Raw genomic sequence first — 24,644 nt, 5'->3', positions numbered from 1 at the left:
TATATATATATATATATATATATATATATATATATATATATAAACACTAGTAGTAGTAGTAATAAAATCAAATTTTAGTTTAAGATATTTTTTATGCTCTTGTCAGTTTAAAGATAATGCCTTTAACCATTCCTTTCAGGTAGAATGATTAATGCCAGATGCCAGCAAAGATGAACATTTTGGTGAAATAATGACAATGAGAGAAAATATAACAATTGAAAGAAAACCAAAAGACATATTTTGGAATGTGTCAGAATATGTAGTACACAACGAATGAAGTAAACTTTCAAATTTTATCCAATTCACAGGTTGAATCATGGTGAAGTATTGCGTAAACCGAGAGGATGTTATTGGTTATTTATTTTACTAAACAATTATCGACATAAGTACAACTTGTAAAGACAACTAAACAATATATACACATTGCTTCTAATGATATAAAAGATCAAATTTAATATGTTTTAATAGTTCTACCACGACTTCGATTTCAGATGCTCGTTCTTTGTGATTATAAAATTTTATTGCGCCTTTCTTTCCTATTCAGGGTGTCTACTGAGTTTCATTTTCAAAATTCCAGTATATTTTCAGTATATTCAGTGTAATTATCAGCAAAATTTCAATACCTAATATAATGATTTTTAACCACACTCTTTAGAAATAACCACACTGTTGATGATTTCAGGTTTGTAATTGTTTTATCATGAAAAGAATTTTTAATAAAGGAGGGGTGGCCAAAAGGGCCAAAATCGGCCCCCTTGATTTTTCAATTCATTTATGCTATAATGGTAGTACTAGAGCAGATATGTATGAAAAACAGAATGTTAATCAAATATATTTTGCAATTAAGGTTTTACACAGCACCATTTGTTAACAAAAAATGCACAATCGTATTATATTGTAGGTAACATGGACAAGAAACTAACATTACTGAAGAAAACGAAACAAAATGAATATTAAAAAGACAAAACGTTTCCTTTTTTTATGTTGTCAAAACACTATTTGTGGTATCCCCTATTAGAACTTCGTGATATAGGCCTACTACAGAATGACAATATCACAATAGTCATTTTATTAGTTTGTTCTTCACAGACCACTCAGTGCCGTAACACAACATGTAGAGAGACACATGGTTCTATTTTCGCCTTCCTGTCAATCTAAGTCCCCTGCTTTGTCATTATCAGCATCTTCGTCATCAGACCAGCCAACTGCAGCATCTTGTATAAAATATTGATAATGTACGGAGTGTCTTTCTTGTTGGTGATGAAGGTGTCGATAGTAACGAAGAAACCACAGCACAGAAGCAATGTGAGCACAGCATTCAACAACACGTGCGCCAACTTTACACTGGCAATACCAAGATTCAACTGTAGCTATATTATACTGTATCCATAGAGTGTGTATCTTGGACGATGTATGTCGGCTCTGAATTAAAACTCTTATTACATCTGAACATTCTCTGTATGAGAACAACTTGTAAAGGCCTAGTTCATCTGTATGTTCAGCTGTATAAGAGGTCGCCTGTTTCAGCTGATATATGCCCAAGGTCAGTTGTTTAAGTTCTTCAAGTGTTAAACGAAGGAAGTCGGTCAAAGTATCAGCAGTCATTTCTTGCCAAATAACCCTTTTTCTTAACCACTTCTCTGCAGTCACCCGGTGTTGCAACTCATTGGGATGGAAGTGCAATGCTAAGATTCTTTCTCCAATTATTTTTGCACTTTCATCATCTTCCATTATTCGAGGAGGCCTAAATGTATTGCAGATGCTACTTACAATTTTGACATAGTCTCCTATGTATGGCACTTGAGAATTGGGCATGACGTGAGCTAGTACTTGAAAAGTTTTTAGTAAACCATTTGAGGCTTTTACTACCCATCTCACTGATGTAACTAATCTCGACTCATTAACCTCTTGTGTAGTATGTTGACTTTGTTTCTGTAGGAAATGTGGCATCTTTACTATTAGATTCAAGTCTTCCAAAAGATTCACACTGTCTCTGAATCCTCTATCTACGATGATGACAACATCAATAAGCCAACGTCTTAAACCCTCTGCTTGTTGTCGCATATGCGCTGTGATAATAGAGGCATCGTTGTTCTTCCCAAGGGGATGGGTTTTATTTTCACTATGAGCGCTGTGGAGTACTGTGGCCATTTTTACAAATATTGACGCTTATCCACTCCTACACAACATACTTAAAAATCATTTTCGTACTCCGTTGCGCTATATACGTAATAACTTAGTAAATGTCGAAAAACAACCCCTTTTCAAGGATTTTCTTGCAACAAGTCTCTTTCCACAAATATTTTCCTATAAACCACTCTGCACCGTATGAAAATGCTTATTATTTTTTGACGTTTTATATCTTATAGATTGCTCATATAGGCCAAATTCAGTCCGAACAGCTACTTTAAAAACGACCTCCCGTGGGGGCCGATTTTGGCCCTTTTCGCCACCCCTCCTTTAGTTAGCCTTGATTTTCTGAAATACAATAATTTTTAACATTTTTAAAAGAACTTCCCAACTCCCCTTACAGCTCCCACTCCACCCATTGCTTTAAATATCTAATTACAAAACGTATACAACTCTTGCTTTGGAAAAATTTACAATCTCAATGGATACAAAATTGTTTCTAAGACTATTAAAACAATTACAAAAAAGGGTTGTTGACAAATTATCAGTTTCATGATTTTTGCAGTATGTGGATCAAAATTCCAGTATATCTCCAGTATTTCCAATATCAAAATTAAATTCCAGTACAATTCAAGTATTTCCAGTATTTCCAGTATCAGTAGACACCCTGCTATTCAGGGTATAAATATTTTTTTTTCTATATTCAAATGATTTCATTTAGCTTTATGAATGTTTTAGATTTTGTCTACAGCTAATAGACAGAATTGTATAGGTGTAAAAATGAAGCATTCTTCAGCAAGCACTCAAAGTACAGATGAAATTAGTATAAATACATCCATAAATCCATAAAAGTACCATAAAACTCTAAGTAATATTTTTTCATAATTCATATACTACTCATACTTACATTTTACTTATATTCCTTTGATTCATTTGTATTTTACACTAATGTCATGAGGAAAAGGAAAAGTCTACTTTATATTTAGTTACTGCATGTAAATGGACACAGTCCTTACGTTCCATATCGCTTGGTTCTAAAAACATCTTTACACTCAGGACAAAACTATTCGTACAATTAGTTTAGCAATATCGATTATATGTATATACGTATCACGAATAGGCCTCGATACTCACAATCTGCAATCTGAATATTTTAAGATTTATTTATCAGGGACGCCCATAGATTTTATGAGGTCTCTTTGCTGACAACTCCGTTTTTAAAAAAATAGCCAATTGTTATTCAAGGTCACTAAATTCCTGTATTATCAAACAGTAAAGTTTATTTTTATTACCAAAGGGTGTCTAGAAAGTCGCTAACTTCATATTTTTAAACATCTAAACTATACTTTGTATAAGTGTCGGATGTTTTATAGAACGGCTGTCGACAGGTACCAGGGCAAAAACGGTAAGAGATAACGAGAAGCGGTTTTCTGCAATCGATTCAGTCTCCCAAGAATAGATTCTATCTCCTCCGTTAACCATCTATTCAAACCGAAAGTGGTTGAAATTAACATTTACAGCCATAGAATAAAAACGGTGATAGATAGCGACAAGTGGTTTTCTGCAACTGATTCCATGTCTCAAGAGAACATACCATCACTACCAGCAACACTACTAAAAAACAGAACTGGTTAAACTCTACTAGTAATTCCGGTTTCAATACTGATTTATATACAGCAAAAACGATAAGATATCGAGAAGTGGTTTTATGCAATCGATTCATCGTCCCACGAATAGGTTTCAGTTCCTACGTTAACCATCTATTGAAACCGGAAGTGGTATAAATCAACCGTTTTCGGTTTTAATGATGATCACAGAGAACAAAAATGGTTAATAGATAGCTACAAACATTTTTTAGCAATAGATTCAGTGTTTCAAGTGAACATACAATCACCAAGAACAACATTCTACCAAAACTGGAAGTAGTTGAAATTTACTAGTCCTTCCGGTTTCAATACTTTTCATAGAGTAAACTCGGTACGAGATATCAAGAAGCGATTTTTTGCAATCGATTCAGCATCCTAGAATAGGTTCCATCTCCTTCTTTAACCTTCTGTTCAAACCGAAAGTGGTCCAGATAAATCATTTCCGCTTTCAGAGATTATCACTATGAAACAAGAAACAGTAAGGGATAGTTAGTAATGGCTTTCTGATATGGATTCAGCGCAAGAGGCACAGATTCTATCTTTGATCTTATTACTCTATTTTATCCAATAGTTAAAGATCTAGTACTTCAAATTTTCAGTATTCACCTCGCATAGTTTAGAAGTCTACCATAATTTTGCATTGTGAAATGAAACTCACTAGTTTAACTGTAAATCTAATTGTATTTAACTTGATGTCTAGAAAAATTATGATCATCTTGTTGGTGTCGGTGATTTCAAACTTGAAAAATTACACTTGAATGAAGAAAACGTAAAAACAATCACGGGTCCCCCGACATTAATTGGGGCTGTCTCACACTATGGGCTGTCTTGATTATTATTATTATCAGCATAGTTTCAGTTCTTAGTTGAAATATAAACTTGAATAACATCTTTGTAACGTAAGGGGGATTTTTTTTTCTTTTTAAGTTCAAATACTTTGATAGTGATACAAAGTTGGATGTGAGATTTCACACAAAGATTCACCAACTGAAGAAGGTGAGAGAGTTCAATGAAAAACTTTATCGTTCTTAGTAATAACACAACGCATTAAGTAAACGCTTTTCTCAATAGAATTTTAATATAAAGGTAAGCAACAAAATTCTGTCGCTTTTTTGTGAAGGTCTATGTTCAATTGGCCCACACACCTTGAGTTGAATGTGAATGGAGACAAGGCGAAGGTCAGACGTTGGTGTGGGTATATCCATCATACTACCTGGTTGTGGCAGTTCAGTTACACCGTGAACACGTGTAAGGATAGAGTGAACATGGGACTTCCACAGAGTGTCATAAGAGCGTGTGTGCTGTACGAGTTCAAACTTGGGTCAAATGCCGCTGCACCGGGACGGAAGATATTCCAGGCCTTTGGTGAGGGTGTCGTGACTACGCGGACAGTGAAGCGGTGTTTAACAAGTTTAAGAACGGTGACGAAACACTCGAAGACGCACCACGTACCGGAAGACCAACACATACAAAATGAAGAGCTTCAGGCAGCAATTGAGGCGAAAGTGGTCAGACACGTGCAGAACTGGGACTATAATTCAGTATGAGTGGAGAAACCATTCGGCAGCACCTCTATTAACTTAGGAAGAACTGTAAGTTGTGTCGATGGATACCACATGATTTGACTCCGGGCCAGAAGGCAACGCGACCAGACACCTTTGTTTCTTTGCTGTCTCGTCTGAAAAAGGAGTCATTTCTGGACAGGGTGTTGACATGTAATGGGAAGTAGGTCCTGCACGAAGCTCCAGGTGCCATAATCATTGGTTAGCATCCCATGATCCGGTTCCAAAACAGTCGAAACCAGCACTGCACCAGAAGAAGATCCTCCTGTGTTTGGTGGACTGCTCGCGACATCGTGCATCGGGAATTGCTTCCAGCTGGTCAGAGCATCAATGCAACTGTATACTGTCAGCAGTTGAGCCATATTCAAGAAAAACTCAAAACTCTAATGCCAGCAATTCTGAATGGTAAAGGGGGTCCTCCTGTTACACGACAACGCTAAGCTCCACGTGGCTAGGATGGCCCGGGACACCATTCTACGCCTTATATGGGAATCACTATTGCATCCACCATACTCCCCGGACACTGCACCGTCCGATTATCACCTGTTCCATCCCTTGGACGATCACCTTAGAGGACGCTAGTTCAAATTCCTAGCAGAGGTGCAAGATGCCCTTGATACCTTCTTCGCTTCACAGCTCACCAAGTTCTACCGCGATGGAATCCATGGGCTTCCAGATCTTGGCACAATGTCGTCGATGCTGATGGGGACTATTTTTGATCTTCCAGGTACGCCTTAGGTGACATATCGATGTTCGAAGGTGGTGAGTGAAAAAGCGACAGAACTTCCTTGGTTACCTTTATAGTTGAATCTAAACAATGAAATTATACTTATTTTATCATCATTAATTTACAACCATACATACTACTTTCGGAAGAGCTTTAGCGTATGTTGCCAAAGTATTTTCCATCTTGATTCTGCCGTCCTGATGACACGGCTGCAATTGTAGTTCCTCTAAAACGAAACGTAAATCATTTTATACTCTATAAAGATGAACTTTATTGTTGAAAGGAAGAATATTCTTATTAATGGGTCAAAATGGTTATTATGCACTGAAGGAAATTAAAATTTCACCTATTCAATAATTCTACGAGGGCTAACAATCTACAATTGGAATCTCTGCTAACATAAGTTCAGTGTTTTTTATATTGCAGCTCCCTTAATCTTTGAAACCTCAGCATAAAACCAGATTATGATTCAAATAAAGTCAATAAAGCAGAAAAATATTATCTTTGTAAAATGAACATATTCTATTATTGATTAATATGGTCGTTTTCAGAAGGGTTATTTTGTTTTTCCCTATGTTTTAATATGGTCGATTTCAGAAGGTAATTATGTTTTTCAGTACGTTGAAGAATATTTTCTTCCCAGGTTAATTACGAAAATCTAACTACGTAATCCATAGATTAAGAAGGGGAAGTCATCAACTTTTAAGGCCAATTAAACTTCTAATTCTAACTGCATGAAACATGCTCATTTTAAGTCATACGGCTAAAATGATTCTTATTTTGGATGCAAGAGACTAGGGTTTAATTTCTGCTGGGAATATAATATATACGAGGGCCATAGCAACAGTCATGGCAACTATTTTTTATCTCGAAAATGGTAATGAATTAAAAAATTCTAAAATATGCAAATGGAAGGTTAGTTCATGTGTAAACATTACATGTAGGGAGATGGATGAACACACATACCATAATAAAGGTATAGCATGAGAAAAAAAACGAAAAATATTTTGTCATTTCAAACGTGTTTTACTGTCTATTGCAACAGTACACAATAGTACAGGACAGGAACACGTGTCATGATGACTTGCCATCTTGTGGACTCTTCGGGAGACTCCTGATGCCATGGAATGCGAGTAGTCTCTAATATTCTATTAATTGATTGCATAGATGTGAATTATGTATTTTTGGGGAGTTTTTGTGTGTCTTTAATTATGGCGCTGTTCTCTACTTTCCTTTTTTTTTCTTTAAAAAAAAAAAAAAAACATTATTGAGATCTACATTTTTGTCGCTATCATATGACGACAAACTAACTCATAAAAATTTAGGAAGGCTAATGTCTTATTTAAAATTATGTATGAAGCAGATTATCCGTTATAAAGAAAGATTGCGTCAATTTCACACGAACATGTATTTGAAAAACAGTTGGATTTGTGGTTGTGATGTACTAAATGCTTTATTCTGTTTTCCGTGTTTTCTTCGAAGGTGACGCAAACTGGACAAATTCTGGTGTCACTGACAGTACATATTTGGGATTTTTTTAAAGAAAGAGAAGTCAACAATACATTTAAACAATATGTCACGGTATATTTTACTTTTTTAAAGTATTTAAGCGTGAGACAAAACATCGCAGCACGCGTTATTCCGAATACAAGGGACCGTAGTGCTGATGGTCCCTATCTGACATCCCGCCGAGGCATTATATGTTCACTACTCTCAGGACTTGCCTACTTGGGATCCACCTTGAAGGATTCTATTAGGAGCATGTCTGGGAATTATGCACCCTAGGGGTCCCTTGAGCGCCCATTGCACGTTGTTGAATTTAGAGATGCAAAAAAGCCGGCTTTTTTGAATCGATGGTTTTTTTGCACATAAAAAGCCGGCTTTTTTGAAAAAAAAAACGAGAATTTTGGCTTTTTTCCATTTTCATGATTTTTCTATTTAAATAGCTTTCTTATAGTATACTCTAAAGTTAAATAAGATTTCATGACTTAAATGCTATATTTCGCTCTGGAATTCACCATCATGATGGACGGAACACATGTTTTATGAATTAAAGTAAACATAAAGTACGTAGTATTTGAGAGAAACTGTAGAAGGTATTTAACTTTATTTTAACTTCTGAGTTATCAACATTTTTTTCTTTTCTACATCATTTCCTTTTAGTCATCCGTGTTTCATTTCCTAGAAGTTAGCAGGCCTACTGTAGCTTCTAGCACATAAGTTAAACTTTCGTTTTTCAATATATCCGTCAGAGTGTACGTTTGCCAGTATATCTGTCAAAGCGTACTTCCACATTCTTGATATACTTAGCTGTGCAATGACTTAGCAATAATCTTCCGGATACAAACTTGAATACAATTTTATACAAATAATCAGTAGCGGATTCAGAAAAATATTTTGGGCGGTGTTTCTCTGTTTAATGTTTGGTTTTTCTAAAATTTTCTAATTTTTATTTGGGAGTTTATGAGCACAAGCATAACTAATGTTTCGTTTTGTTTGTATATTCAGCAATAACCTTCCGGATGCACCTGAAGACCATTTTATACTGATAATCAGTGGCGGATTTAGAAAAATATTTTGGGAGGGGTTTTTCTTGTTAATGTTTAGTTTTTCTAAAAATACCTAATTTTTATTTGAGAAGAGGTTGAAGTTTATGAGTAAAGGCATAACAAATATTTCCTTTGTTTTAGAAATTCTGTAATTTCGGGGTACAAGCTTCCCCCGTAAAGCATCCCCACCCTAACCCCCTGCTGGTAATTAGTAATAACAACGATTTAAAAACGATAAGAAAGCAAGTCGGCCAGAACTCACAGTACACGCATTATCTCTACATTCACAGATACAATTAAGAAAAACTTTTGTCAAAAAGGTCGAATGTGGGGCTGAATCCCGGACTTCCCGATAGAAGCGCAAAAACTAACCATTCACTCATGGTTGTTGTGCAGTTGTGCTTAACTTAAATATAATCTCTCCCTCTATGGCTTATGGAATCCGAAGGCTCAATGCCGCGTTCACAAAAGCTCTCCACTGACTTCAATTCTTAGCCAACTGGATCCAGTTTTTACTTTGTATTCTCATTTCTGCGAGATCCATTTTAATATTGTTCCCCCATCTGCACCTAAGTCTTCCTAATGGACGTTTTCCGATTGGATTTCCAGTTAAAACTTTGAAAGCGTTCCTACCTTCTTCCATTCTGGTTGCATGACCTGGCCACCTGAGCCTTCTAGACTTGATGACCGTAACGATGTTTGGTAAACCCTATAAATTATGCAGTTCTTCGTTATGAAATTTCCCTCATTCCCGTTCCTCTTGGGTCCGAATATTCGTCTCAGGATTTTATTTTCAAATGCTTTCAGTCAGCGTTCTTCCCTCAACTGACCATGTTTGACAACCATAAAACACAACAGGCATGATTATCGTTTTAAGCTTTAAATTCCTCGACAGAATTCGCGACGACAAAATACTTTGAACTGAATAATAACACGAATTTCCTGATTTCAGTCGACATTTAATTTCTTTGTGGATATGATTTTGGTCTAGTGATATTGATCAGAGATATTTGAAAGTATGCACTTTATCGAAAGTGTTATTTGATATTTTAACGCATCCATAATTTGCCATATTACGATCCCGGTGAACTTCCATGTATTTAGTTTCCTCTACATTTACTTCTAAATCAATGTCGCTGCAAGCGTTTAATAGGGACTCTGCATTTCTTTCTATTGTTCTCCTATCATCCCCTATTAAATTTACATCATCAGCATACGCCGTAACCTGGTGAATACAATTCAGCTCTAGGGCCTGGTTGCTATCTTTAATTTTCCTTATAGCGTACTCCGGAACAAAGCTGAACAATAGTGGCGATAACGCTTCTCCTTGTTTCAGGCCATTCTCGACGTGGAAACTCATGGACAAGAATTTTTCTGCTCGGACTTTACTCTGGGATTCATTTAAACACATTTTAATTAATCTAACTAGCTTTTTCGATATTCCGAATTCTGTACGAATGTTGTACAATGTTTCCCTCCTATCCGAGTCGTAAGCCTATTTAAAACCAATCAACAGCTGATGTACTGGGTATTATATTTCCATTTCTTTTCGAGTATTTATCGAATAGTAAATATCTGGTCGATAGTTGATCGATTTCCCTAAATCCACACTGATAATCCCCAATAATTTCATCTGCGTATAGAATCAATCTTGTTAATAGAATGTTAAGAGAAATGCCTCGATAATTATTACATTCAGTTTTGTCGCCTTTCTTGTGAATTGGAACAGTGATTGATTCTTTCCACTTTTCTTAAATGTATTCCACAGTTTTTCTCTTTTTTCTAAAAAAAAAAAAAATAAATAAACAAAAAAAAAGTTTCGTAATGACATGTTGAATTCCTGTCGTTAAAAATTCAGAAACCTTCAGAACTGGGTAAACCATGATGGTGGTTATAAGTCTAGGAAACCGCACGATCAGATGAACAGTCTATTACGCATATGATCCATTAACAGAAAATTTGGTACTTTCCCGATTCTGAACAAGCTTAAGGAACAGTCAGTGCATTATAGAATTCGGAATTTTACCGATTTTGCAGATTCCAAGCACCTGATAGGTGGTAATATTATTACGTATATGATCTATGAATGAAAAATTTGTTTGAAATATTCACACAATGTTTATGAAAGTTAAAACTTAAAAATTTCAAGAATGTACAGAACCACCCGAAACCAAGCTCTTGATGTGCAGCTTTTAAGATTTCATACAAAAGTATTTCTCTTATGTTTTATTTTTTATTTCAAAAAGAGGGTGGGTGATATTTTGAAGTAAAAATACTACATACAATTTTGCTAGTTATTTGTGTATCATTTTTTTTAAATACTTATTTTTGTGTATAAGAAGTTAAAAAATTATTATATATATATATTGGTTAATCCTTTGGAATTCATAATGTAAGTATGTTAAGAATTTTAAAAAAATCGTTTCGAAATTCATGGTTTATTTTAGAGGTTCTATATTATCATCTACATCAACCATTAATCAAATGAGCTCTTGTGCTGTAGAGAAGCGAAACAGTCTGCTTTATCAATTTAAAGCAAAATTTTGAAAAAAGCCCAAGCAAAAAAACGAAGCAGAAAAAACCGATTTTTTTTTCAAAAATGCCTGTTTTTTTTCCGAGCCCTTTCATCTCTAGTTGAATTAGACATTTTTGAAAAAAAAATGATATCTTTAAGTTTAACGTCCCACGCTTATGCCGGTTAGGCTAAAGGGGACAGTGTTGATGAGAAATGAATGAAATGGTGGAATGAAGAAAGTGGGAGGAAACGGAGAGAACCCCGAGAAAACTCATGAGCACGGTGTTTGTCCACCACAAAGTTCACACGGCGCAAACTGGGATCGAACCAGAGACCCCAAGCACCGGAGGTGAACACTCTATCACTGAGCCACCGCGCCCCCCTAGACATTTTTGAACAGCTTATGTGTGAATTCTTAACGCTGCTATGGACCGCCACTTCGGTTTCTTGAATTCCAATTAACGCGTGTTGCAATGTAGCTTCCCACGATTTTGGGCAGCCCTAACCCTGAAAGTATGTACTTTTCACTAAATTTTCCTCTTATTTTCATATAAGGAATTGTCTCGTACAGTTTGTTGGTAAAGTTCACTAACACTCTATATCTACCTATCACGAATTATTGTGTAATAAAATAATTATAAAATGAGTGTTATTTGTGCCTTTGCATGATATTTTTTTTTATTACGGATATGCTATTTTACCTTGCACAATGTTGGCAATACCACTTCATATAGTCACGAGCCGCCACTGATCATAATGACTGAATTTTATTATTCTATATCAATTATCGTTACTCATTGTCTCCTTCAACAAATAATCATATAATAGAAGTAAATCTTTAGCTAATGATTTTCAGCTCATTATAATGAAAAATAATACTGTGTAAAAATTACATCTTCAATGTCTCACACGGAAGAATTGGCGGAATGAGAATGTGTAAAGAAATGGGAGAACCCACGCACACAATGTAGTTCCACCCAAATGCACGTCGAATCAAGGAATTCTTCACCAAGCGCTCTTTTACTGAGGCACCAAGGTCCGTATACGAGATGATTTGTATTTTAAACAATACCACAGAGGGAGAATGTGGTAGAACAAAATAACTAGAAGGTAAATAGAAGCAATACTTCCTTGTTTAATAGTGAACGTGTGTTATTCTGGTTCATCTGAATAAGAATGCCTAGACAATTTTATATTACTTTAGATTTGTTTCTATTTCTTTCAATGAACAACCAAATACTTTTCACTCATTTCATACAAACACATTACAAAATATCTCCGTATTGTACATTCTAGCCAAAAATAAGCTCATTACCAAAAGAATCGCTTTTGAATGTTAAATCATGACAAAACATTCCGAGAAGGGGACGAAAAACTTAATGATGGAGCCTCTTTTCGAAATATCATTATTCATCAACCTAATACTGAATGCAAACAAGTGAAAAGTAAGTATAAACAAATATACAGGATATCTCAGAATTCTTTTCCTGATTACTAACATTCATAAGGCATAATAACATGACACATACACAAATACTTTTTTATCTTGAATTGCACGTAACATATTCAAGTTTTTGCATACATAATTAATAAATTTATACGTTTGATCCTTTCGTTGTTCGAAGAATATTCAGGCGATATTCCAATTCTACCCATGTGTTGGTCAACATTATGTGAGGGATGGATGTTATGACCAGTAATTCTGCGCAGTAATGTTGTGGTGTCGTTCACTGGTGTATAGTAAACCTTGTCCTTGACATAACCTCAAAGGAAAAAATTCAGTGGTGTTATGTCCGGTGATCATAGGGGCCAGTTTATGGGACTATTACGGCCGGTCCATCTTCCCGGAAACGTTGTAATTAAAAAAAAGAAGCAATTTTAATTTTTACGTCCCACGTTATGCCGGCCAGGCTAAAGGAGACGGTGATGATTAGAAATGAATGAAATGGTAGAATAAAGAAATTGGGAGGAAACGGGAGAACCTCGAGAATATCCACGCACACGGTGTTTGTCCACCACAAAGTTCACTTGGCGCGAGCTGGGATCGAACAGGAGTCCCCATGCACCAGAGGTGTACGCTCTACCACTGATCCATCGCGGCCCCGTTGTATCCAAACAGGCTCGGACATCTAACCCCCAATGAGGTGGCGCACCATCTTGGTGAAAAATTAAGTCCGGAATGTTCTGGATCTGTAGCACAATAAAGAACTGCAACATATCAAGGTAGGTATTGGCTGTGATCGTCTTTTTACTGAAGAAAAAAAGGTCCTATGATTTTATTGTGCATAAGACCGCACCACACGTTCAGCTCTAATGGTTTCAAACACAGCATGGGGATTCTCGGACCCCCAGATCCTAGCATGTGTCGGTTGACAACACTGTTCAAATGAAATGTTGCCTCATCTGAGAAAGGCGCACGTTTCAGGTAGTTAACCTCTTTCTCAGTCTCAGACAGCATGGGAACAGCAAAGTCATAACGAGCACTGTAATTTGTTGGTTGTAGGAACTGCACGATCTGTACATTTTGCGCATTCTCACGAAGGCGTCTCTCACTGTCTGATTTGTCTGTGCACTAGGTCCAGGCCTGCCTGTTCTAGGGAGATCACTGACACTGCCTGTTTCTTTCAACTTACCATATCACATCTTGATGCTTTTAACATCTGGTGGCTGTCTACGGTATGCCGTCTGGAATTGTCTCTGGACTGCTTTTGGTGACTGTGTCTCGTGATACCAGAGAACACATTGGGCTTTCTCCTGGTTTGAGTACATGTTTTTGCAAATGATGTCCGATTTCGCTGTTGTTACATCACTGGGCCATGTAACAAACAAAATAACAGTGAGTACGTACACAAAACCTTGAATATGTTACATACAATTCAAGATAAAAAGTATTTATCTATGTGTCATATTTTATGCTTTATGAATGTTTGTAATCAGGGAAATCATTCTGGGATACCCGGTATAATAATTAAAATTGTATAATCAATTAGTAATGATTAAATGTAAGATTCACAATCCAAAGCCTGAATGAATGTCTGATCCAAAATTCCACGGTTCATTGTTAATTATTCAATATTGTTCTCATGAATGTTCATCAACAAATAAGTTTATTTATTCATAAATTAGTAACAAATGCACTCGTGTATTGCCGTAGTATCAATATTTTGTAGCTCCTTCTTTTGTGTTATTCATACTGAATTGATGCAAGAGAACAACACTCACATTCTCAAATAAACACTCCTAAACATCAAATTTTGTACTCTGACAACCAGTGGTTCAAAAGAAGCCCCTCTTTTCGTTTAAATCAGCCATGCTGAATGCGGCAGGTGAACGACACAGTCATACTCTTTAGATAAAAACTCATCCTCACCCTAAATTTCACAAATTTACGTTCAATGGTTCAGAAGAAACGTGTAAAATAGTAAAAATTTTCACAAACATATACCACGTGTGTGAGTTTTCTTAGAGTTCAATTTCAATAAAAATAGTTATATGATAAAACTCTTGAGAAAGTAATCACCAGTCATCATATCAACAATAATCATCGTCGTCAACAAAACAGCTTTTATGTAGTGATGCTTTTTATAAATGATTTTCCTGTTTATAATAATTTTATATTCGAAAACTGCTTTTTAAGCAACGTGATCAAAGATTACCTTTCAGTTAACTATCAATACAAGGATCCTTTATCTTCCTTGTATAGAAAGTATATAGTTATTGGTCCCTTCGAGGTATGAACTATTTCCTCATGGGTAATCATTAAACATGCTGCCAAGCCATACGCTAAACAAGGAATACCTACAAATATATAAAAAGAAAATGAACTATCATTAACTTAATGAAAATGAGAGCCTTATCTAAAGATTTTACAATATTAAAAACATCACTAATAAAAAGTGAATTCCTCATTGGGTGACGCCCGACATTGTACGGAGATGGATGTGAAGGATAAAAAGGAGTGATATATATATATACATATACCAAAGAGTTCAAACTGTTTATAGATCGTTGGAGGTGGAGCAGTTAAAGATAGAGTAGCAGAACGTTGTCATTTTTTTTTTAACTTAATATATATCGTCAAATTGTTGTACTTCAATAATATATTCAATTAAAGAAGTCCAGTTTTTATTAATCTGCACTACTCTGGAGTCAGGATTCCCATAGATATATGTATACTGTTTTCTTATATTTGTTTAATTTTTCCACTTTTCGTAACCTCATTAGTTTAGTTAGATGCCTAAACTAAAGGTAGGGTAAAATGGGTCGATCTACAAAACATGCATGACCAACTACATATATATTTACTATCAGCCGTTGAGGAATTTCACGGTCCAACTCCAAAGATTGTTAGTAGATCCTGATAAAATTTATATGGAACCTGCGAGAGAGTACACTCTTTGAAACTAAAAGGAATAATCAAAATCAGTACATCTGTGTTGAAGTTATGCGTGAGTATGAACACATTGAAGTCGGTGAAGCTATGTCGAAATTATGTGTGATCATACACACAATTATGGTATGAACACTGTCAGCCATTGTGAAATTTCATGGTCTAGCTCCGAAGACTATGGTTAGATCCTTAAGAAATTTATGTGGAATAACTGGAAAATAATATTCTTTCAAACAAACAAAGTACCATTAAAATCGGTGCCCCTGTGTCGAAGAGTTATGTTTGAACATACGCACAACACACACACACACACACACACACACACACACACACACACACACACACACACACACACACACACACACACACACACACACACACACACACACATATATATATATATATATATATATATATATATATATATATATATATATATATATAAAAGTGGATCAAATTGGGAACCTCGTGTTTTTTTTTTTTTTAATTCGGTTAAAAACATGTATGTAATCTAAGTTCGGAAGGTTAGGGACACCACATTGTCTACATTAAGGGATTCAAGATACTGTAGCTCAACAGCTCAGAGACCATTTTATACTGGATATCTGACTACAACAACAACAATGGAAAGGATCTGGGAAGGTATCGGCCAGAGCCTGTTTTAGTAGGCATCATCCCAACATTTGCCTGTTAGAACTAAGGGAAACTCTGGAAAACCCCAGTCAGGATGGTCGGCAGCGGGAATCGAACCCATGATCTCCCGAATGCGAAGCCAATGCTCTACCACTCGAGCTACTTCGCTTGGTAAAGTTAAGAACCTAACCACAAATTATGGCACAACACATTCGTAACTTGTATAACTTAATGCACCTGTAACTTATTATTCTATATTGTTGTATTGTGTCATATCTAAATCCCAAATAACCTTATTACTTCAAAGTTACCTTCATTATCGAGAACGACTACTTGGTTTCCCTGGCATTAAAGATCTTTTAAATAACATCCCTGGCATTAAAGAACTTTTCAATAATTTCTCTGACAATAAAGAACTTTTCTTCAATTTTTCTAATTTGTTCCGACATTCCCTGATTTTCAGGTTTGTGAGAACCTAGATTGATACATTTTATTAAGGAAAATATTCTTCAATCTCTGTTTCTAAGTTAATTTTGATTTGTGAGCACTGTAAACTGACTTGTTGATCAATTTCCCGCAAATATTTTGACAAACCTGAAATAAGGCATTATTTCGACATCTCTTACTATCAGTCTTAATATTGCTCTTTTGTCATACCTATAAAAATGCAATGGTGGTTGCACGTGGCTTTATAAACACTTGAAAAAAAAAGGCAATGTAGTTTTTTCTGTAAATGATTTTCACCTGAGATAGACTGAAATCGTATATGTATTGAATATATTTTAAGATGCTTGAAATAAATAAATAAATAAATAAATAAAAAAGCAAAGCTAGAGAATTTTTCCTAATATTATTTGATGCCTCTTTTTAGTATGTTCAAACTTTGTCGAACTTGAACCCTTTTGTATAGTTTCAATTTTATAGCTCCCTTATTCACCCAAGTAAAAAAACGATTGTCCATTTTGACTTGAAGGTTAATAAAATAAGCAAACGTTCGGATGAGAGCAGGAAAAATAAACTTAACTCTACTTCTTTAATTATGGCAGAAAAATAAAAACTGAACTTTACTTCTTTAATTCTGGGACATTCCATGTCAAATCAACAAGTCATCAGACTTGACCATCTCAGATTTTTGTAAAAATTGGTGTACAGCTTTATTACAGTGGGAGATGAAAAAATACCAAATATTTCCTCCCCCCCCCCTGAAAGTGTCTCCATACAGGGTTCCAAAAATGTCAAAAAATTGCATTTTTTCAGTTACAGTTATTATTAAAAGTTGTCATAAAATGGTTAATATGTGCACTAGAGACGTGGAACAAACACCATTGGAAAGCTTAAAGATTGCTCTACAAGTTGTACTATATTGAAAAAAACCTGTAAAATAAAAAAAATAACGCTTCAAAAATTCAAATTAAGTTTTGAATTTTGAATTTCGCATAGAAATGTCCCTCTGAATTTGTTCAAAATTGTCCAGATTGTAGTCTCATATATGTACTAAAACACCACAAAGTTGCATTTTTGGCACTCAATGGGATCAGATTTAAAATTCAACATAAACCAAGCATTGCACGATATTGACCATGTGGATATCTGGGTTCAGATCGATAACCATTTGCCTGGAGCTATTTACCTGCAGCATCAAAGGAATTTATATTCAATTTCATTTGTTTTTTGATGTATTCATTTGAATTTACACAATTATCCACCTTTCGAGTTATTTAGAGAGGTATTACGTTTCCGAACAGTACTCAATACAAGTCATTATTCTTGTTAATCAGTATGGATATTTCTAAATTTATGTTGGCTATATTGATACATGTTATTTTCATTCCTTTGTTTCAGGATTGATGTCACAGATATGTGGAATTGGATAGTTGAAATAGGAAAAAGAATTTATTGACTAATTGTTTGTGCTGAAAGTGTGTGAAGTGATTGTTAGCAGTGTCACTGTGTTTCATAACACATTTGATACAAATATTGTGAAAGGGAGGAAATTATATCCCTCCCTTTCATATGTTCTGTAATAGCAATCCTGAAACAAAGGAATGAAAATAACATGTATCAATGTAGCCAACATAAATTTAGAAACATCCATACTGACTAACAAGAATAATGACCTGTATTAAGTACTGTTTGGAAACATATTACCTCTCTAAATAACTCGAAAGGTGGATAATTGTGTACATTCAAATGAATACATCAAGAAACAAATGAAATTGAATATAAATTCCTTTGATGCTGCAGGTAAATAGCTCCAGGCAAATGGTTATCAATCTGAACTAAGATATTCACATGGTTAATATCGGGCAATGCTTGCTTATGTTGATTTTGAATCTGATCCCATTGAGTGTCAAAAATGCAATTTTGTGGTGTTTTAATACACATATGAGACTACAATCTGGACAATTTTGAACAAATTCAGAGGGACATTTCTATGCGAAATTCAAACTTCAAATCTTAATTTGAACTTTTTAAGTGTTATTTTTTATTTTACAGGTTTTTTCAATATAGTACAACTTGTAGAGCAATCTTTAAGCTTTCCAATGGTATTTGTTTCACGTCTCTAGTGCACATATTAACCATTTTATGACAATTTTTAATAATCACTGTAACTGAAAAAAAAAATCCGTTTTTTGGCATTTGTGAACACCCTGTATGGGGACACTTTCAGGAGGAGAGAGGTAATATTTGGGATTTTTTCATCTCCCACTGTAATAAAGCTGTGCACCAATTTTTACAAAAATCTAAGATCGTCAGGTCAGATTTTGCGATTTCATTGGTTGATTTCACATGGAATGTCCCTATATCAAAATAAGTGCTCATGCAAATTTTCGCAACTCAACAGCTACTGGTTCGGCAGAAATATGTACTTAAAACTCCCGCCCTTTGTATTTTAGTAAAAGTCGCCAGATGATGAAGACACATACAATTTAACTCCTAATTAAAAGACACACAATTAAAACACACGATTTATACCTCATTTGAAGTACTATTAAAGTGTTCTTTTCTTTGGTATAAGACTAATCTGAATACTACCAAAAACAGGGAAGTTTTGAAAATTTCACAACATAAAATGTTCGTTGTCTTATTTTATTCTCTTATAACCTGGCAATATTGCTTCGAGACCAGGAAAAAAGAATGTACGCATACCCCACTACAATTCGCAGATATGTGAGTGTTATGCTCATTACTCCAAGGTGTTTGAGAAATAATATGGTTATGTTTTTACTTGTAATGAAAAAATAGGAAATTAAATTTATCAAAGTGCAAAATAATATTAATTCATACACATTCTACACCTGGCGGGTATTCAAAATTTCTACCAGGGGGCTCTCCAGGGCAGATCGGGGAACATGGAACACCCATCAGATATGATGAGTATCGGGAATTTCTCCGGGAGAACCAAAACCAGTTGCTGCTGCTTTGCAGACGAGTAAGATGCATCTACAAAGTCAAGGGAAGAAAACTCTGACAGAAAATTACTTGGTCCACCAGGCTGTGAGTTGGATGTAGGGTCGCCAACACCCCTGCACCGAAAAAAATGTAGTATGTTAAAAGCAGACAGACAGCAGGAGCTGAACAGAATGAACTGATAGCGAGCTGGCGTGGGAAACAGATTACGACGTATGGAACTTGGAACGTAAAAAGCCTGAATGGAAAATAAGTAAAACTCGTACGAGAAATAAAAAAAATAAATAAATAAAAAAATAATAAAAAACAGAAGTAAAGTATTTGGCCATAACGGAAACTAAAAACAAGGGGATGGGCTGCGAGATACTGGAAGATGGATTTATGTTGCTTTACAGTGGAGTACCAAAGAATGACAGAACTAGAGCAGGAGTAGGCTGCGTTATACACAAAGAAAATGTAAAGGATCTTATAGACTGAAAAACTATAAATGAAAGAATTATGGTTGTTTGCGTAAAAGACGAGAATATTAGAATAAATACGGTAATAGCTTACGGAGCTAATGAAGATGACATGACTGAAACGAAGCAGAAATTCTATTAAGAGCTGCAGAAAACGATAGACGATAACACAACGGGAAGTTAAAGAACAAGTACTAAAGAAAAAGGCATGGCAAAAATATTTGATAACGAAAAAAGATGAAGACTGTAAACTTTAAGGAGAACAAACAAAAGAAAAAGTACAGGCAGTAAAGAAAAAACATGGGAAGAATTTGGCAATATCATGGATACCAACAGAAAACACAAAATTGTTTTACAGAATACTGAATGGCCAATAAAATATATCAGAGATAAGGATGGAAAACTACTAACAAAGAAAATAGATATTATGAACAGATAAAAAGAATATTTCACCAAATTAGTAGAAGTAAATAAATTAGACTCACACAACGAGGAAGATTAAGAAACACAAAATTCAAATTTGGAACTACAAGACGATGAAGACAGAATTACGGAAAAAGAACTGAAACAAGCCACAGGAAGGTAAAAATTGGGAAAGCCACGGTCATGACATGATAACATCAGAAATGATCAATTACATGGGAGAAGCAGCAAACAAATTACTATTACATACAATTCGACTAGCTTGAAAATACAAAAAGATTCTCCGGGATAACGGAAGAGCTATTTCATTCCTATATACGAGAAAGGAGACAAAAGACTATGTAATAACCACAAAGATATATCATTCATTGCTGAGAATCTTGGAAAACAGACTAAGACAGGAACTTGAACATCAACTAGAATAAAACAGGTATGGCTTCAGGTCAAATCGAAGCACCCCAGATGCAATATTTACTCAATACAGTATTCAAATTTTCCCGGGTTTAACATTTAAAATTTTATTGGACTGAGAGAATGAGAAGTAGTATTTTTATTTCTCATGGATGCAAGTTCCTACTGGTGCACACTATTTAACAACTCAGCAATTTTATAAAGTTCAAAATTCAAGTCTAAAGTTTTTATGAACAATTAGACATTGAAATTGAAATAGTCGTTTACTTTCAATGCATCATAAGCTATAATGATGCACCATGTCAACGTTAACAACATAATTATACGTTAACAACATGTATTTTGATCCTCCATCGTTGGATATCCGTTTTGCACATATGGGAAGCGTGCAAGGCAGAAGAAAGAAGAACTTGTTCCAGTGTTCACAGAATGGGAAGAGGATCAGCGAAGAGGAGTCATATAAGGATTTTCTAATGAAGTATACTTGTATCTCAACCACTTTGACTGTGGACTGCGAATTGGCAAAATAGTTAGTGACATTTTCTGTTGGTATAAGTTTAACCCTTCACTGTAAAAGTGAACTAAATAGTGACGACAAGTTACCACATAATTTCTTTTTATTGTTCAAAGTATGATATCTAAATATTAGCGTTTCATATTTTATCCCAAAGTTTAGAATGAAAACTTATCATCCTTGAACTTACTTTTATCATTCGTCCTCTTGGGAGTCATTTATAATAGTCATATTTTATGTTATGTGGAACATTACTTTTATTATAGTAAAATTCGCTCACTGAGATAATTTTCCGCACATTGGAATATTTTTTGTGCAGTAAAACTCTTTTATATATATACTTCATTATTCATTTAAGACAATAATATATTGTTCTCATTTATCACTAAGACCGTGAAAATGTCCAAGTTCAACAGATCCCAGGTTGGTTGCTGCTGGTGCTTGAACAGTAGTAGCCAATGGTAACGTGCCTGGAGACGATGCGTGAATAAACTGTAATAAATTAGGCATTTGTGAGTATAGTTTTTAAGGGAGGAATGAGCCGAACTGCAAAATCCTGTGCAGCTCGATATTACCCAAGCACAACATGCATTACCTTTGCTCACCAACCGTAATATTTTCCATAAGTAGAAGCTTTGCTTGTATACAATTAAATTAAACAAACTGTTTGCTGAACAAAACAATATATTCACATTAAAACACTACATACGCGTGACAGTTTTACCAACCAACACTAACTTCATCAGACACTATCCACACTGATAGTGTCTGATGAAGCCAAAGTGTTAATTAGCGAAACTGTCACACACAATTTTTAATGTGAATATATTGTTTTGCTCAGCAAATAGTTTGTCTTGGTCACCAATTTTGCACAGGACCTGCGTTTTCGAATAGTATTGCTATAAAGTATACTTTTATATAGTGATATAATATTGTGTGTGCTCATCACCAGTTTTTCACCGGCCTGGCCGGAAATATTGCTGTCATTTTGATTAAAGCCGGTGACCAGTACCAACTTCTTACCAGCCCCTTTATGACTGTTTTTTTCAAATTTGTATCTAGTTTGAAGTAATTTCATCTAGTTCGAAGTATAGATTTAAAATGTATCTTTCATTCTGTAAATCCAAAACTATCACTTTTCAGCATCTATCAACGATTAATATATTTTGTTTATCTGTTTAGATAATATTAAAGAGATGACAAAGACTGTATCAGGGAAAAATTGAAATTTACTTGTAAGAAATTTTATACATTTATTGGGAGTGAAAAAGGATTTCTTAAAGCAATTTCCTGTAGTTAAAGTATAAGTTTAAAGAATAAATTTCATTTTCCAAATCAAAATTGTCACGTAAAGGTTAATATACTTTTGTTCATCTGTTTCGATAATTTTAAAGAAGTGACTGGTAAATACAATAAAATGATCAATGCCGATTTCAGTTTCTCATTTATAGCACATGTATCTATTAAGTTTATTAGGAATGTACTAAAGATATACAGAATACAGGTGCTAATGCATTTTGTTCACGATAGAACATTTCCTTCCCATGCATGGATCCCAATAGAAATATTTCATATTTAGACCTGTATCATAGGAAAGTTTGAAGGGGGTGCCGGTTTTTTATTTTCCAGAGTTGGCAACCCTACTCATCACCCATTGTAAGTATGAATAGCATCTAAAACAGTTATATATTAATCAGTTCATGTTATCTATAATTTGTCTGATTCCTACGTACGATTTTTCCACGGGAAGAATGCAGAAATTCTTATGCTGTTTTTCTATCATGTTTGATGTGTGACATCTTTATCATGCGTCCTTTCTTCTGTAAATTGTGTACCGAAAGGTATACAATTATATATATTTTTCGCTTTATTTTGACTTTTAGGATAGAATAGTGCTCTGTAGTCCTGGGCGTCATTTCTATATCTATCTATCTATCTATCTATCTATCTATCTATCTATCTATCTATCTATATCTATATCTATATATATATATATATATATATATATATATATATATATATATATATGTTATTTACTTACCTAAGTTTAAAGTTTTGATAAGTCTAAAAAACGTATCCTCTAGCACCAAATTCTGATAATCTCTTTTCGTACAGTGATACTTGATATATGGAAAGCATCCTGTACGTAAAATATGGTAGTTACTTGAACCAACCTTCCAGTTGAAATGAGATTCTCCAAACTGGTCATCAATAACACTTGAATACTTTACAAAATACGAAGTCCATGGAGGTTCTTTTGTTTGCTGTAAGTAACATGTCAAGACTTCTGATGCTGGAGGTCTTGATCTGAAACTCCTCAATATATAGGCTGTATGACGATGGGCTCTGCACAAATTGCAAGGCTTGATTAATTCCTGCATAGAAGTTACACCTTCACTTCGTATTATCCCACTAAAAGAAAAGAAAGAAAATTGCAGTCTATAGGACGCATTAAGTTGAATTGTTTCTAAGAACAGAACATAATACAGCAGACTCTCGTTAATTCGAACACAGTTTTATTCTCTCGAAAACTACCGAAAACAACGGTAAAATTCGTGGATCGGAATCTCCTGCTTACATAATTCGAAGAAATACAGAAGATTTTTTAGTGTTCGAGAGATTGCAAACATAAGAATGTAGTTTTAACTTGGTTTCTGTTATCGAGAGGCAGCCATAAGGTGGAATAACACAAAAACACATTTCATCTGATGATTAAAAAAAAAAAAAAAATGAAGATGAAGATGAGATACGTGATGAAGTAAATAATAACGTACGCCAAATTCATCTTAAGTTTCTGAAATGCTTAAAAATTTAAGATGATTTATTGAATGTCAACCAAATGTTACTAATGATGTAACTCATGCAGTGAAATTGAAGAGTTTCTTCGCCTGTAAAGGGAATCAATCAAAACAAACGAAGATCACGAACTTCTTTAAATCAAAACAGATAAAGCTGTTTCTCGTACACGTGGTTTTGTTCGTAAATTCAGTGTATGTGATACCGCACGTGAGTCTGTATGGGTGGCGAGCACCAAACTAGTATAAATTACTCTTTTAGTAACTCTTACTTCTTTAGTCTGAACTACTTTAGTAAGTTACTTCCATAGTAATATACTCTTTTAGTAACTGTTGGAGATCTCAATTTATATTTACTTCTTTAGTTGTAACTAAAGTAGTAACGCCTTTTTACTAAAGAAGTAAGCCATTTCTACATACTGCTGGTACGTATATTTCGTTTGTTATCGGGAGCTGAAGCTTATCAAAAGATGCGCCCAT

The 24,644-nt window shown here is 34.7% G+C and overlaps 1 protein-coding gene across 3 annotated transcripts in view; it reads right to left on the bottom strand.

Annotated features, from left to right (window-relative positions):
* Positions 1 to 24,644, bottom strand: part of LOC145675878 (uncharacterized protein C15orf61 homolog) — a 37,081-nt gene that overhangs the window by 191 nt on the left and 12,246 nt on the right. The window contains exons 2-4 of one of the 3 annotated variants that reach the window (XR_014129235.1): positions 23,411 to 23,781; positions 14,786 to 14,927; positions 6,203 to 6,291 (exon numbers count right to left, since the gene is read on the bottom strand). Coding sequence is in view for 2 of the 3 variants with exons in the window: in XM_081746675.1 (XP_081602801.1) it covers positions 14,800 to 14,927; positions 23,411 to 23,750 (468 nt within the window). In the remaining variant the exon portion in view is untranslated. Of the gene's footprint in view, positions 1 to 6,202; positions 6,292 to 13,791; positions 13,939 to 14,785; positions 14,928 to 23,410; positions 23,782 to 24,644 lie in introns of those variants that run through there. The other 2 variants (XM_081746681.1, XM_081746675.1) reach the window with 2 other exon arrangements.

The sequence above is a fragment of the Thermobia domestica genome, chromosome 2 (assembly GCF_964235325.1).
Source record: "Thermobia domestica chromosome 2, izTheDome1.hap1.1, whole genome shotgun sequence".
NCBI classification, from domain to species: Eukaryota; Metazoa; Arthropoda; class Insecta; order Zygentoma; family Lepismatidae; genus Thermobia; species Thermobia domestica.
Note: the sequence above shows the minus strand (reverse complement) of the source record. Positions and strands in the feature narration are given on the sequence as shown.